The sequence below is a fragment of the Sarcophilus harrisii genome, chromosome 3, assembly GCF_902635505.1.
Source record: "Sarcophilus harrisii chromosome 3, mSarHar1.11, whole genome shotgun sequence".
NCBI lineage: Eukaryota > Metazoa > Chordata > Mammalia > Dasyuromorphia > Dasyuridae > Sarcophilus > Sarcophilus harrisii.
The window spans coordinates 555737675-555752192 of NC_045428.1; the positions used below are offsets into that span (position 1 = coordinate 555737675).

The 14518-nt window shown below is 52.3% G+C and overlaps 1 protein-coding gene across 6 annotated transcripts in view; it reads right to left on the reverse strand.

The window, feature by feature from the left end:
- Positions 1 to 2391: 2391 nt before the first annotated feature.
- Positions 2392 to 14518, reverse strand: part of ZDHHC18 (zinc finger DHHC-type palmitoyltransferase 18) — a 37001-nt gene continuing 24874 nt past the window's right edge. Inside the window, exons 4-10 of one of the 6 annotated variants that reach the window (XM_031962509.1) lie at positions 13319 to 13456; positions 13184 to 13232; positions 11649 to 11751; positions 8358 to 8470; positions 6084 to 6183; positions 3574 to 3651; positions 2836 to 2923 (exon numbers count right to left, since the gene is read on the reverse strand). In XM_031962509.1, the coding sequence (XP_031818369.1) occupies positions 3610 to 3651; positions 6084 to 6183; positions 8358 to 8470; positions 11649 to 11751; positions 13184 to 13232; positions 13319 to 13456 (545 nt within the window). In that variant the 3' untranslated portion in view covers positions 2836 to 2923; positions 3574 to 3609. Of the gene's footprint in view, positions 2939 to 3573; positions 3652 to 4114; positions 6184 to 8357; positions 8471 to 11648; positions 11752 to 13183; positions 13233 to 13318; positions 13457 to 14518 lie in introns of those variants that run through there. The other 5 variants (XM_031962510.1, XM_031962507.1, XM_031962508.1 and 2 more) reach the window with 5 other exon arrangements.

Below are 14518 nucleotides of genomic sequence, written 5' to 3' on the forward strand. Positions count from 1 at the left end.
GTACACAGCCCTGTAAAGTTAAATACATATGTACACAGTCCTGTTCAAAGTCACCAAGGGCTTTCTTTGCTACATACGTACACTATATGTACACAGCCCTGTAAAGTTAAATACATATGTACACAGTCCTGTTCAAAGTCACCAAGGGCTTTTTGCTACATACATATATAGTACACAGCCCTGTAAAGTTAAATACATATGTACACAGTCCTGTTCAAAGTCACCAAAGGGCTTTTTTGCTACATACATACACATATATAACCATAGCCCTGTAAAGATTAAATACATATGTACATGATCCTTTCAAAATCACCAAGGGCTTTTTGCCACATACATATATAGTACACAGCCCTGTAAAGTTAAATACATATTACACAGTCCTGTTCAAAGTCACCAAGGGCTTTCTTTCATACATACCAACACATATATAAGCACCTGTAAAGTTAAATACATATTCACTTGATCCTTTCAAAGTCACCAAGGGCTTTCTTTGCTACATACATACACATATATGTACGCAGCCCTGTAAAGTTAAATACATATGTACGCAGTCCTGTTCAAAGTCACCAAGGGCTTTCTTCGCTACATACATACACATATATGTACACAGCCCTGTAAAGTTAAATACATATGTACGCAGTCCTGTTCAAAGTCACCAAGGGCTTTCTTCACTACATACGTACACATATATGTACACAACCCTGTAAAGTTAAATACATATGTACACAGTCCTGTTCAAAGTCACCAAGGGCTTTTTTTGCTACATACATATATATGTACACAGCCCTGTAAAGTTAAATACATACGTACACAGTCCTGTTCAAAGTCACCAAGGGCTTTCTTTGCTACATACATACACATATATGTACGCAGCCCTGTAAAGTTAAATACATATGTACGCAGTCCTGTTCAAAGTCACCAAGGGCTTTTTTTGCTACATACATATATATGTACACAGCCCTGTAAAGTTAAATACATGTACGCAGTCCTGTTCAAAGTCACCAAGGGCTTTCTTTGCTACATACATACACATATATGTACGCAGCCCTGTAAAGTTAAATACATATGTACGCAGTCCTGTTCAAAGTCACCAAGGGCTTTTTTTGCTACATACATATATATGTACACAGCCCTGTAAAGTTAAATATATATGTACACAGTCCTGTTCAAAGTCACCAAGGGCTTTCTTTGCTACATACGTACACATATATGTACACAGCCCTGTAAAGTTAAATACATATGTACGCAGTCCTGTTCAAAGTCACCAAGGGCTTTTTTTGCTATATACATACACATATATGTACACAGCCCTGTAAAGTTAAATACATATGTACACAGTCCTGTTCAAAGTCACCAAGGGCTTTCTTTGATAAATAGACACACACACACACATATATATATACATACACATGTATGTATGTATGTGCATAGGCCTTCCCTCCTGCCTCCAAAGCTCAGGAGCGCGTCATGTAAATGGGGTTAACAGAGTTTATGTTGGAGGCTTCCTGTGAGGCTCAGCTGAGGTCATGGGAGCTGCCTGGGCCAGCCGGGACAATGGAGAGAGGCCTGGGCCTGGACTTGGGCCGACCCGAGTCAGAGATGTTCTTTCAGCTCCCCCGGGGTTCATCTGCCTCTAGGGATCGGGGCTTGGCCAGCTCCTTGTCCCCCAGGCCCAGGCCCAGGCCAGCTATTCCCAGGGCATTGAGATAAGCAGCGTGAACCCCTGGAAAAGGAGGAAGCCGGGTCTGATGCTCTGCCATCAGTCACCCCAGCTGTTAGTTGACAAGAGCTGGGATTCCAGCCCAGGAGAGGGAGCCTGGTCCGGGCTCATCAGGCTGCTCTGAGTTCAAACCCTGCCTCTGACTTGGATAAGCCATGTGACAGCTCAGGGTATCGGCTTCCTCTTCTGAAAGCTCTGGATGGAGCAGAAGTTCTCCTGGCTGAAGGCTTCTGACTCAGGCGCGCTCTGACCCCACACTGTCTTTGGTTTCCTGTCTATAAAATGGGGACAACAGCCTTTGGCCCACCACCCTCTTGGGGAGACAAGGTGAGCCCTTTGTGACTTGGGCCCGCCACCCCACTGAGCCGACCCCCGGGACTTCTCCCCCTCCCAACGGATGACCCACGAGTAAAAGTGGCAGAAAGCAGGTAGGAGTGTACAGCAAGGAAAAGAATCTTTATTTGCTTCAAAAAAAGGGTCAAAGGCAAAGACAAGCAGCCCCAAACCCTTCTTCCCGCCCCCCCTCCCCAGTGCTGGGCCAGCCCGGAGAAGGCCTGCAGCTCCCTCTAAGCTTGCCCTGTGGAGCCCAGTCCTACTTCTCCCAGTGGGGACAGAGAGCCAGGGACAAAGGGCACTGGTATCACCTCGAATCTCCCCCCAGGCGCCCCGGGGGGGGGGGGGGGAGTTGGTGGCAGCGTGGGAATAGTTAGGCCACTGGTGCTTAGAACAGTCACCTAACCTGTTCAGCAGCGTCATCAGCACAAAAGACTCATAAGAAAACTTGTTCAGCTAGACAACGTCTGTAAGGCAAGATTTCTGAAGGGCCCTGGCTCCTTACGAGTTTGGGAAACAGGCTAGGAGAGGGGATTGCTTACCGGTTTAGCAGCTGTTTTATGGCTTCTAACAATTTGGGGGAAGGAAGGGTCCCAGCTCGGGGGCAGGGCGGGGGAGGGGGCTGAGAGGACAAGTGCCCAACAGGTTCTTCTGGGGCTGGGTCTTTGTTCCGCGCGAGGTGGGGGGATGGGTGGGACCCTTGCTGAGCAGACATACAGGAGGCAGAGAGCGAACCCTGGAGGCACAGACGGTGGCAGACTGGCCGAGACTTCAGGCAGGGGGGGATCCTGGACTCCCCGCCTGCTTGGGGCTTCTCCCAGAGAGGCAGAAGGCTGCGGTCCTCAAAAACTCCTTAAGGTCCCTTGCACACTGGAATTCCCCCATCATTGGGACAGCAAGGAAGGAGAAGAGAGAGGTTAGAGGTAAAGGAGCTCAGGCACGAACAGGAGGAGAAGGCCTGGGGGAGGTGAGCACAGGCTACTGGGATGGGGGCGGGCCCCCTTCTGAACGGCCATCAAGGGATTGTGGAGGGCACAAAGAGCAAAGAATGAATCAAACCAAGCCAAAAGTACTGCAGGGGAAGAAACGAAGATGGATGACCGAGACCGAGGGCCTCCACCCTCCCTAAAACTGGACTGAGGCTCCTGTGGGCTCCAGCCTACTCTAGCTAGAGCCCAGGAAAGCTTGGAGGAGGGGAGTCTACCCATCAGCCCCCTCTTCCCTCCTCTACCAGCTACCAGCTACAGCAAAACTAGGACCCGATTCCCAGGAAAAGGCAGGTCCTCCGCCTTGCTCGCCCATCAGGCGTGATTCCAGGTGGGAGAGGCTGCCGACTTCCCCAGCCTAAGCCTGGTCCCTCAGGGGGCAGGGGGAGCTCCCCCACACCCAGCCCTCCTACAAAACGCCTACTCACACACACACAACACACCACACCAGACAGATGAACAGTTTCTGTGAGGCATGCAATGATGGTGAGATGAGGGTGGGCACCAACGGGAGGGAGGGAGGGATGCTCTTACCAGCTACCCCTCAGCAAGGAGGCCTGTTGGCTCCCCTCAGGCTGTGCAGGAGATGGCAAAGTCCTGACAGGTGTCCTCCTGGGAGGGGAGATACCGGAGAGCGCCAGTGTTACAAGGTGTCTGCCTGGCACTTCTCCCCTGGGCATGGGGTGGGAGGAACCCCTGCTCCAAAACTAGGACCTGTGGCCTTCCAAACTCCTGGGAGTGGAGGGACCAGATGAAGATGGTTCAGGAAAGGGCATCTCTGATCCCAGAGAGCTCATGAGAGATGAGGGAGATGGAGAAGATAGACAAACAGGATGCTTCCTGCCCGAGCCTAGAAGTCCTTGGTTCCATCCCCACCTGGGGAACCGGGGGGTTCTGTCCCTCGGGCCTCTCTACTCTGGCCTAGGTGATCTGTAATCTTGTCGGAATCAGGCGAGACGACAAGCCTGAACCAGGTATGACTCTGCCTAGAGGGGACCCAGACCTTGGGTGGAAAAGCAGAGTCCCCACCAGCTCCCTCCTTTTTCAAAGGAAAAATAAAACCAACCAAAGCAAATCAACTCTTAAAAATAAAAATTTTATTACAGGCAGGAACAAAGAACACTGGCTCCAGTGAAAGGCAAATGGGCTTCCTCCCTCCCCCCAAGCCAGCTCCTCCTGCTCTCCTCAGCAGGACCAGGGATACTGATGCTTGGGCCCTCTGAACCCTCTGGGAGGTCCCTGGATGACTGCTACTTCTAGACAGACCGGCTCTCCGGCCCTTTGCCCCTCAGCCTGGAGGGGCCCTTAATGGGAGTGTTCCAATCACTTAGCTCCTCTCAGTAGTGTCTGGGAATATCACAGTTAAGGGCCATGGTGGCTGGCTGGAAGACCCGGGACAGTCCTGGGCTTCTCATCTGCTCCTAAGAGGGACTAAGGCTTGAAGTATCTGGGAGAGGGGAGAAATTAGGCTGAACTCTAGCCCTGGGGCTTGATCTCCCCTTGGCTAAGCCTAGGCTCGATCCTTGCCTCCAGGGGCCCCTGTCCCCGGTCCTCAGTCACAGACTGAGGGGCAGCAGTTGGTGGAGTTGCCAACCAGCTCCAACCTTGGACACTTCCTTGCTGGGAGGGGACACGGGCTGCAGGGACTGCTCAAATCTCCTGATACTCCCATAACCCCACCCCAATACACTTTGGCCTGTCGGGGCAGATTTCAGGCCGGAAGCCCAGCTTGGGGAAGGGAGGGGGGCCCTGGCGTCACCCAGCCACCAGGCTTCTGACATCAAAGTCCGTGGTTGGGAGGGGGAGAGCGGGGGGTGAGAAGAGAGTGTGGGAGGGCATCCAGAACGAGGACTTGGCCCCCCTGGGAACTCCGAGTTGCCATTCACAACCAGCATGTGTGTACACACACACACACACACACACACACACACACACACACACACACTCACTCACACACTCTGTCTCTCTCATTCTCGCTCCCCTGCCTGCTTCTGCTAGGCTCAGATCCCCACAGGTGGGGCGGCAATAAAAAAAGCCAGAAACGCAGGCCACGTGGGGGAGTGGGAGCTGGCCAACCTATCAGCCAGGCGGGCGCGAGTGAAAACATACACACACACTGAGCCAGACAGACACACTTACAACAAACCATAAGGTCCCTTGTAACAAAATCACAAAACCAGCCTGCCTCTTGCCAACACCACCCAGCACTAGAGAAACAACGGGGCTGAGAGTTTTTTTCCTTTTAAAAATTCTATGTAGAAAAGAGTTCTATAAAATTGTGCAAAATGCCCAGCAGCTTCAGTACGACCCGTTTCAAGTATTGCCAGCGTGTGTCCGTGTGCATGCGTGGCTGTATGTGATTCACCTGCACTAGGAGGTAGCACAGCCTGGAGGTCAGTCCTTGGACCAAGATTTGGGGGGACGAGGGAAGGGCTCTCACTCCTCGGTCCAGGAAGCTCAAATTGGGCATTCTGTCCCCCTCCCCCTCCTACCACCCTGCCCACCCTATCGGGTGGCTCTGGCTCCTTCCTGATAAAAGACACGGGTGATCCCCAAATTCTGGGGAGTTCCCAGTCCCTAAAATCTGCTCTTCTACCCTCCGGGCCTTCAGGGCCCCCTCACACCCACGTCCGTCCATCTAGGGCTAGACCTCCTTGGCGTGGACGTGGGAATAAAAGACAAGAAACTGGTTCTCTAGGGCAAAGTGGGCACTTGTCCATCCCCCTAACTATGACCAGGCGGAGGTTCTGCCGCCTCCCTGCTAAGAGCCAATGGGGAATCTCTGGTCATTTTCACACGGCTCCTGGACTTAGGCAGAGGGGAAATCCCCTATGGGGGGGGAGTGGGGCAGCAACAGAAGAGTTCAGGAGCAGCCACAGGGTGGGGGGAGGCAATGCCGAAATAAAGAGGCTTGACTTGGGTGTTGGGGGGTTCTGCCTCAGTGGGGCAGGGACAGGTCCAGCAGGCACAGGGAGGCAGTGGGCGCAGGGAAGAGGGACTGGCAGTCTGGCAAGCACTCAGTTCCTCTAGGGGAGGCCTCCTACCATGCTGCCGTCTGGCTTGGCTCCACAGGTGGGGTCCTCATTCTTGGTGGGAGAGGGCAACTGGGTGTCAGGTTGCACAAATCCCCTCCGGTCAATCAAACTTCAAAGACACAAAAGTGAGAGACCCACTGGGTCAAGAGCATCTGGCACCAAGCAGCCCGTGCCCACCCTCCACCTGCATCTGTGCGTGTGTGTGTGTGTGGGGTTGGGGGGACTGAGGAGGCCCAGAAGGCCCAGGGAAAAGGCCAGCCGCAACCCTGGCTCCAGCCTGTCCCCTTTCAGAGCAGGAGGCCTTAGGATGTACGCCCTTCTGCCCTTGCAGAATCTGGCTTGGAAGAAACTGCAGAGAACATTTAGTTCCAGCCCTACTTGAAGTGAGAATGTACAATATCCCCAAGTGGTCCTCCAGCCTCTGTCTGAATATTGGCAGGGATGGAAAATCACTACCTTCTCAATTTATGGATTGGAAGTTGATGGGAAAATAGGAAGCACATGAATGGGGGGAAGGGGGTGGTGAAGAGAGAAGGGCTATCCATCCATCCTACCATCCCCAACTTTCTAATGCTTCCTGTCAGGGGAGTGCCATTAAACAGGTCCAGTCATTGTGGAGACCACTCTGGAACTAGGCCCCAAGAAAGTAAACTCTGCATACCCTTTGACCCAGAAACACTGCTCCTAGGTCTCTGCCCCAAAGCTATGGGCAAATAGACACAGAAACACTTTTAGCAGCTCTTTCTAAAAACAGACTGGGGGCCGAAGGAGGGGATGCTCATGACCTGAGGAATGACTAAACAAGTTGTGGTATACGATTGGGATGGAATATGACTGTGGTGACGAAGGGGGCAGTTTCTGAAAACCTGAGATCTCTGAACTGATGCAAAGTGAAGCGAGCAGAGTTAGAACACTGTATACAGTGACAGCAATAGTGCAACGATGCTCAAGGTGAGAGATCTAGCATCGCTGATCAATGAATGTAATGACCTGCCACAACTCCGAAGGACTCAGGGTGAAGCATGTTGCCTCCCCTCTGACTGATGGAGCCAAGGCGCAGACTGAGACACGTTTCTAAAAAACATGGCCAGTGAGGGAACTCGTCTTGTTCAACTCCACATGTTGGTAACACGTGCTGTCTTTTTCTTTCTCAATGGAGAAGAGGGGAAGGTGAATTTTCATTGTGCAGGATACCGTTGTCTTGGTGTCCCTAGAGCCCAGCCCAGTTCCTGGCACTTAATAAGTGCTTGATGACTGACAGGCCGTGAAGACCCTGCTGGGGATTGTCCAGGTCCCTTGCAGAATTCTCTCCTTCCTGGGAAAGATGTGGGGCCATCTAATGCTTGTTCCTCTAAGCAAGGGAAGAGAAGGGGATGTAGAAGCAAGAGCAGTGGGTCTGAAATCAAAGCCCCCATTAACCACCAGTGCGCTACAGGGGAGAGGACCCTGGCTCTAGAGTGAGGGGGCTGGGTTCAAAACCTTCTCTGCCACTTAATCCTTGGCAAGTCCCACAAAGTCTCCAGATCTCAGTTTCTGGACTTGATGTGCTCTAAGGTTGTTCTAGTTTTCCCTTCTACTGCCTTTAGGGCATCGCTTTAGGCAATGGATATAGCAGAGCAGGTGGAGGGTGGGCTTCTGCTTTCTGGGCCTTCCGTCTTGCAGGAAGGACAGCACTGAGGCCACATTGCGGATAGGAAGTCCAGGGGAGAGGATGAGGTGACTAGAGGGGTGAGGACTCTGAGCTAGCAGAGGGATCAGTTACCATCCGGTCAAGCCAGCTTGACCACTCACACACCCAATGCTACCCACCAGCTCCCTCTGGTGATGAGAGAGGCCCTGGGCCTGGGGTTCTGGTTAAGGCTGAGACAGGGAGGCCCCCCCACCCCTGCGGCCTCCAGGCAGGCAGCCCTTAACCATCATATTATATTCCCTCCCCCTGCCCCAGATCAGTAGGCAACCCTCAGCAATTCAGCTGGGTCTTCAGGTATATACTGGCGTATATCCCACTTTAACAACTTCTTTGAGTTCCTTTAGGCAGCAAGTACCCTTCATGTTAGGAAGGACCACCAGGACCTGGGCAAGGAAGCCTCCCTGCCTCTGCCCCATCCCTCACCTCTGGGTGGGAGCCCTACTCCTTGTATGGTCTTAGGCTTGTCATTTCTCCATCCCTGAGTCGCAATTCCCCTCTCTGTAAAGAGCGTGTGGAGCAGGTGGCTTCCATAGCCCTCTCTGGTCCTCTGCCTTAGGACACCCCAGGAGCAGGGGCTGGATGAGACCGCTCACCTTGGGGGCAGAGGCCCACAGAGTACAGCACAGCAGTTGGCAGCGACACTTTTATGGCTGTAGGGGTTGGTGGAAGCCTCCATGTTTTTCTTATTGGACCACGAGCCTTTGATCTATAAGCAGAAGAAACCAAGGTAAAGCCAAAGTGGGAGCCAACCCTAAGGGACTTTGTGCATGTACAGAGGCAGGCGGGGACCTGTCTGAGAAGATGAAGCTGGTGTGGGGTCAGTGATGGGGTGAAGAGGAAGGAAACAGAAACAAAGTTGGGGGATAGTCACTCACAGCCCCAGAAGAGCCTTGCCACCCTGGCCACACCCTCCCCCAGCCACTCATTTCTCAAGCCTTTAGCAGATTTCCTGTGGGGCTGTGGGCACGCAGGAATGGGGGGGGGGCATCTGAGTCCCCTCTTCCCAGGCAGAGGGGAAACCTCAGGAGGCCCAGAGATGCTCTTCATCTCTGGGCTGACTGGCCCCCAAATTTTCCAACCTCTGGGGCCCTTCCTCCAATTTTGCACAATGATGTCTTCACCCCTTGGGAGGGAAAGTGCCAGACACAGGGATTCCCACCTGACCTATCATTAGCTTCTAGGCATCATGTTACTCCATGCACCCAGGTCTCCATTTCTTTCTTTCTTGTTTTTTAAGTTTAAACTTAAACTTTGAGTTTAAGTAACTTCCCTAGGCTCATATGGCTAGTAAATGTCAAGTGTCCGAGGCTGGATTTGAACTTGGGTGTCCCTGACTTCTGGGCCTGTGTACCATCCACTGTGCTGCTGAGCTGCCCCAGTTTTTCCTTTAAGTCATGCCTTCGTCACCTGATCAGTGGGCACCTGCTTGCTTCCCAATTCTGCTACCACAAAAGTGCTCCTGAGACTGGTGCCTGTCTGTATGTTGGACCTCCTCGGCACACAGCTTGGTGGAGATCTCTCTGGGGAATTCAGGGCCCACCTTGGTCTGTAAAACGGGAACAATCAAATCCATCTTGCTTCCTTAACAGAACTGTTGTGGGAGGAGCAAATGATTCACCCAGCATGTTCTGTCACAACCATGTACAACTCTTTCGACAGACCTCTGCTTTTGCTTGCCCAGGTGAAGCTTCCCCTCCACCAAAGCGGAGGCAGATTGCCAAAGGTTAGAGCAACCTCTTCAAGAGGCTCCATACTGAGGGCCAGGACTGGTTTTGCTGGACTGGCCAGAGCCGGCTCCTACAAGGCCTCAGAGAGCCCAGCACTCACTGGCTGTGAGAGTCGGTCCTGTTCCACAACACCGTGCAAAGCCAACCACGGCTATTTTCTATGACAAACATGCTGCAGTCTCTTGATTTGCTGGGACGTCCTACCTCAAGAGGTGGCTTGAGGAAAGCCTTGGAAACATTGACTAACTTCATGACAGAATGAGGGTTATTTTATCTAGCTCTAGTTATCCTTTACTATGCTGGCTGCATCTGGACACTCCTCAACTCGCCAATATCCTTCCTAAGATGCAGTCCCTAGTACCATAACCAGGACTCGAACCTTAGCCCAGCCAGGCCAAGGGGCTGGGGGACCACTGCCCTCTTAAACCTCCTGTCATGAGTCCCGAGATGCTGGTAGCTTTTTTTGGGTCTTATACCTCACTGCTAACTCACTTACCTCATCATCTACTAAAACTCTGGTTCTTTCTTCCCTCTCCTATCTTGTATGTGTGAAACTGCTTCATTGAACCTAAGGAGGGCACCCAAAGGGCACATTTAAGTCTATTAAACTTTGCCCAATTTGATTCTGCCCACTGTTCTAGGTCATCACGAGAGCGTGAAATACTGTCATCCAGAGTGTCATCCACTTCTTCCTGGTTTAGGGACATTTGAAGACTGGCTAGGTCTGCCCTCAGTCCTTTATCCAAGTAAATGATGGCAGTATTAGACAGCGTTCAAGTGATTCCACAGAGAGCTCCTTCCAAGCTGCTGTCAAACCACTCAGGACACTTCTTGGGTTCTGGCCATTAAACTCACTGAAAAATCTTGCCATCTTCCTCAAGAAGCCCACATGACATTTTCACAGGTCTTATAATTTGCAAACTCCATTTTCTTCCTTTTTGAAAACTGAGCCATTTGTCCTCCTCAGGCATACACACTGCTTCTCCCGTCTGTCACCATTTTTCAAAGATTTTTTTATGGCTCAGCAATCCCACCTGCCTCTTCTTTCAGAACCCCAGGATACAGTACTTCATGTGGGCCTGAAGTCACCCCAAACTTCCAGACCCTGGATGAGCCTCAGATTATCTGTAAGAGAGGCACTGTACTGCACACCTCACGGGGTCTTGGGGCACAAAGCATTTTATAAATGTGAGGTACTAAATACATCTGTGGTCTCAGGGATTCAGGAGTTCTTCCATGATACTGACTGTAACTCATCCAGGCTTGGCTCTTCTGGCCAAGAACCTGTTGTTCACGATCAGGGTCTAACCAAGGTATTGGGGACTTTCCTCCCAGTTATTGCTATAATGACAAAGGTCAGACAGCATGTGACAGAGACCCCTAGAGGAGCCTGAAGAACAGGATCAAAGATTTACAGCCAGAAGAAGGTAAGCCCAGCCCTCTCATTTTACAGAAGAGGAAACTGAGGCTGAGGAAGAGGGATGCCATGTGGGCTCTCCGCCTCAGTCCAGTGCTCTGTTCACTCTGCCACTTCCTTGGGGAAGTCTGAGGCTCTGAAGTCAAGGTCATCACTGAGGCCGTCCCCTCCTCAGGGAGGCAGAGGTTCTGACATGGCTGTTCTCATGAGAAGCCCCAACACTCTATGGATGACCAGTACTGCCCTCCTGGGGTCATGGGTGCTCAGCCTCTGGAGCTACGACACAGGGATTTCCCCACTAAGATGGCAGCAATATGGGGCAGGACCAGAGAAGTGCTGCTGGCCTGTCTGGGCCAGCCTGCATCCAACATAAAGCTGGCCGGCTGGCCTCAGGACCCAGGACTAGAAGCAATGGCAATGGGCTGTGCCAGAGATGACTCAGGCCTGATGGGGCTGGCCCAAAGCGGAGCAGGCTACCCTGAAGCTAATGAATTCCTGGTTACAGAAGGCCTTAAAGCAAAGGCTGGGTGCCCACTGGTTATCCACGTTGTAAAAGAGATTCCTGCTCAGGCCTGGGGTCTGGAGAGCCCTCTACATTCCCTGCAGCTCCCAGGATTTGTCTGGCTCTGTTGGCATTGCCAAACCTGCAGCAGGGCACAGAGGCTTTGCTGATACAATGGCCCCCGTCCTTTCCTCATGCATCCCCCCTGCTACACAGAACGGACTCCAGCCGTACTTACGTCTTCGTTGGTTGTTAGGTTGGAGGCGACGAGGTAAGTATGAAACCCTGAGAGGCCCAAGATGGACCAGATGGAGAAGAAGCAAATCACCAGCTCCAGCACAGTGCGGGGAAAAGGTCAAGGAAATCACATTTTTCAAGAGGAGCAGAGGGGAAGAAGAGCTGGGGGATATCCAGGTGGGCAGAGACACTCATCTCTGAGAAGGGGCATAAGTGTGGGACAGCAAACACAGGTTTAGACCTAGATTTGCCACTTGGGAACTGGGTGATGGTCCCTCCATGGATCAGTTTCTTTATCTGTAAGATGGGAATAAACAGTGCTCCTGACTTAGCTCCCAGGCAGACAGTAAAAGCTCCCTCTGGGAAGAGACTTGGCCCACAGTCACTCTTAAAGGACCAGGGTCAGGGGCTGTGAGAAGAGACTGCTCCAGGACGGCCACATCTAAGACCCCAACCACAATCACAACTAGCCTGGGGTGGCTGGGGCTTGGGCCCAGGGTACCTGGGGGCACTCTCCTTCCCTGGCTCCTGACAGGGAGCACTTCCTTTCTGGACAGCCATGCCAGGTGGCACGGGGCTAAGACTTGAGGACCTGCACATCCTTACTCTGGGGATGTTAGCTGTGAAGGATGCCGAGGGGATGGCCATCTTGATCATTTCTTCCTTCCAGCAACAGCTGTTGGGATGTTCCCGGATTTCTGCCTCTACCCCACTCCCTCAAACAGACTCTACCTCAGTTGCTGACATTCTCACTTGCAGCCCTGGGACTCAGATCTCAGCCTCCTGCATCCTCCCACCCTTTCCCTCCTCTTTCAGCAGGCAAAGCAATTTAGTCACCCAAATCCCCCCTTCACTGTCTCTCCCTTTTCTGAGGTTCAGACTCTGAAGGCCTGAAATGTAAAAAATTCTGGGGACAGAGTGTTCTAAGGTCTGGAGCACTCTAAAAGACCCACTTATTCATGTGTTGTGTCCCGAGTCCTGGCTCTCTGCCACTCCTGCACCCCTGGGCAGCAGGGTAAGGCCTGACACATTTTGGGGACTTGGGAAATGCAGCCTAAAGTCCCAAATGGTGTCATTGTCACACTTGTAGTTAAAAGTAGTAATGATAATATTAATAACAGTTAGCATTTATATAGCACTCAAAGGTTTGCAAAGTGCTTCACAAATACTATCTCATGTAATCCTCTCAACAATCCTGAGAGGGAGGTGCTATTATTTTCCTCATTTTACAGAAAAGGAAACTGAGGCAGTAAAAAGGTATTTTTTTTTTTGGGGGGGGGGAGTTGTTTTGTATTTAGAGACTTGCACAATATCTCCCAGTTAGCCTGAGGTGGGATTTGAACTCAAGCCTTCCTGACTCTGGGTTCAGTGCTCTGCCCACTGGGCCATCTCCCAGATGCTATAGCAAAGCTGCAGGCAGACACCATACAGATGGCATGCAGTGGGGCATGAGCTCCCACTCAGCATGGGGAGGGAATGAATGAGGGATCAGGCCAGGGGAAAAACAGGTTCAAACAGGTTTCTCCCGAAGGATATCTTGCTGGTGTCTCCTTCAGAGTGTCAAGGAAGGTGCCTCCCTGAGAACCTAAGAGGAGAAAAAGGCAGAGGGTATGAATGCAGAGGGGCGGCAGCAGCCAGAGGGCCCCTGCCCCGCTTCCCCCCTCTACTTACGCAGAGTCAGGTGGGTGATGACACAGGCAAATATGAAGGAGGTCAGGAAGGAGAGGGAGAGGATGAAGGCATAGAAGAAGCGGTAATTCCGTTTGCCTACACAGTTGCCCACCCAAGGACAGTGGTGATCGAACCGTTCTGCAGAGGTGAGAAGGATAAAGGTTATTGCCCCTCTCCCCTTTGGGCCGGCAGAGAAGGCTGGACCCTGCCTGGCTGAAGGGGCGCCCCTTTCTAGCCTATTCCACTGCTCAATAGGCCAGGGGAGGCTTAATAAATAAATGATTACTGATTAATGACTGACTGCCATCCACCCACATCTTCTCTTCCCCAGGCTATACGACCCCCAGACCCCCAGCGCTGCCCCACCAGAGCCCTGAGCCGTTAGAGTAACAGTTGCTAAACAATGATCCTAGAAGGACACCATAGGCTGGGGGCAGGAGCTGAGCTCACCCCATGAGTGTCACACCCAATCTGGATGTGGAAAGTTCCCAGTGGGATGGTAGATCAAGGCCCAGAGCAAGCCTCACCCCAGAGACTGCGGCCTGCAGGGCAGGGTGGGGCAGGCCTGATTCACAGACGTGAATGACACCCACTGATTCACCCACATGGCGGGTGACTAGCGGGGTGTTCCCAAGAGGCTCTTTCTCTGAACCCCCACTCTGCTGACAGTGCTTAGACAGCACAATGAGCTCATGGTTCAGGTTCCCCGCATGGTCATCAGGGTTCACCTACCTACATCTTCTCCCTCAGCCTTCCCTTGGGTGAGCCCGTATGCTGGGCTCTGCCCAGGAAGCTGCCGTGGCTGGCAAGCAGGAAGGAAGCACTTGCTTCTTACTTATAGGAAAGAAACCTGGGTCCTCACCCCCCACTCTAATGACCCTCGGCCTCCTCCTCAGCATCCCAGTACTAAGATCTTCCTGGACTGTAGGGAGGACATTCACAATCAGATCAGGGCCTTCACTGCCCCACCTAAGGTCCAGACCAGATAGTGTGTCTCTTTAGCCTACCCCTTCCCTCAGGCTGGGAGGCAGGGACCAGCCCTTCCATACGGACTGAGGCAACCCCACGGCCACTTTCCCTCCTCCAAACCACCTTCACTCTTCTTCTGGGGTGCCCACTTTCCTCAAAACCATCTGGCTCCCAAGCCAGAGTACAATCCAAACCTACCTTAGGGTAGTGCAGACAAGACTAGATTCTAAC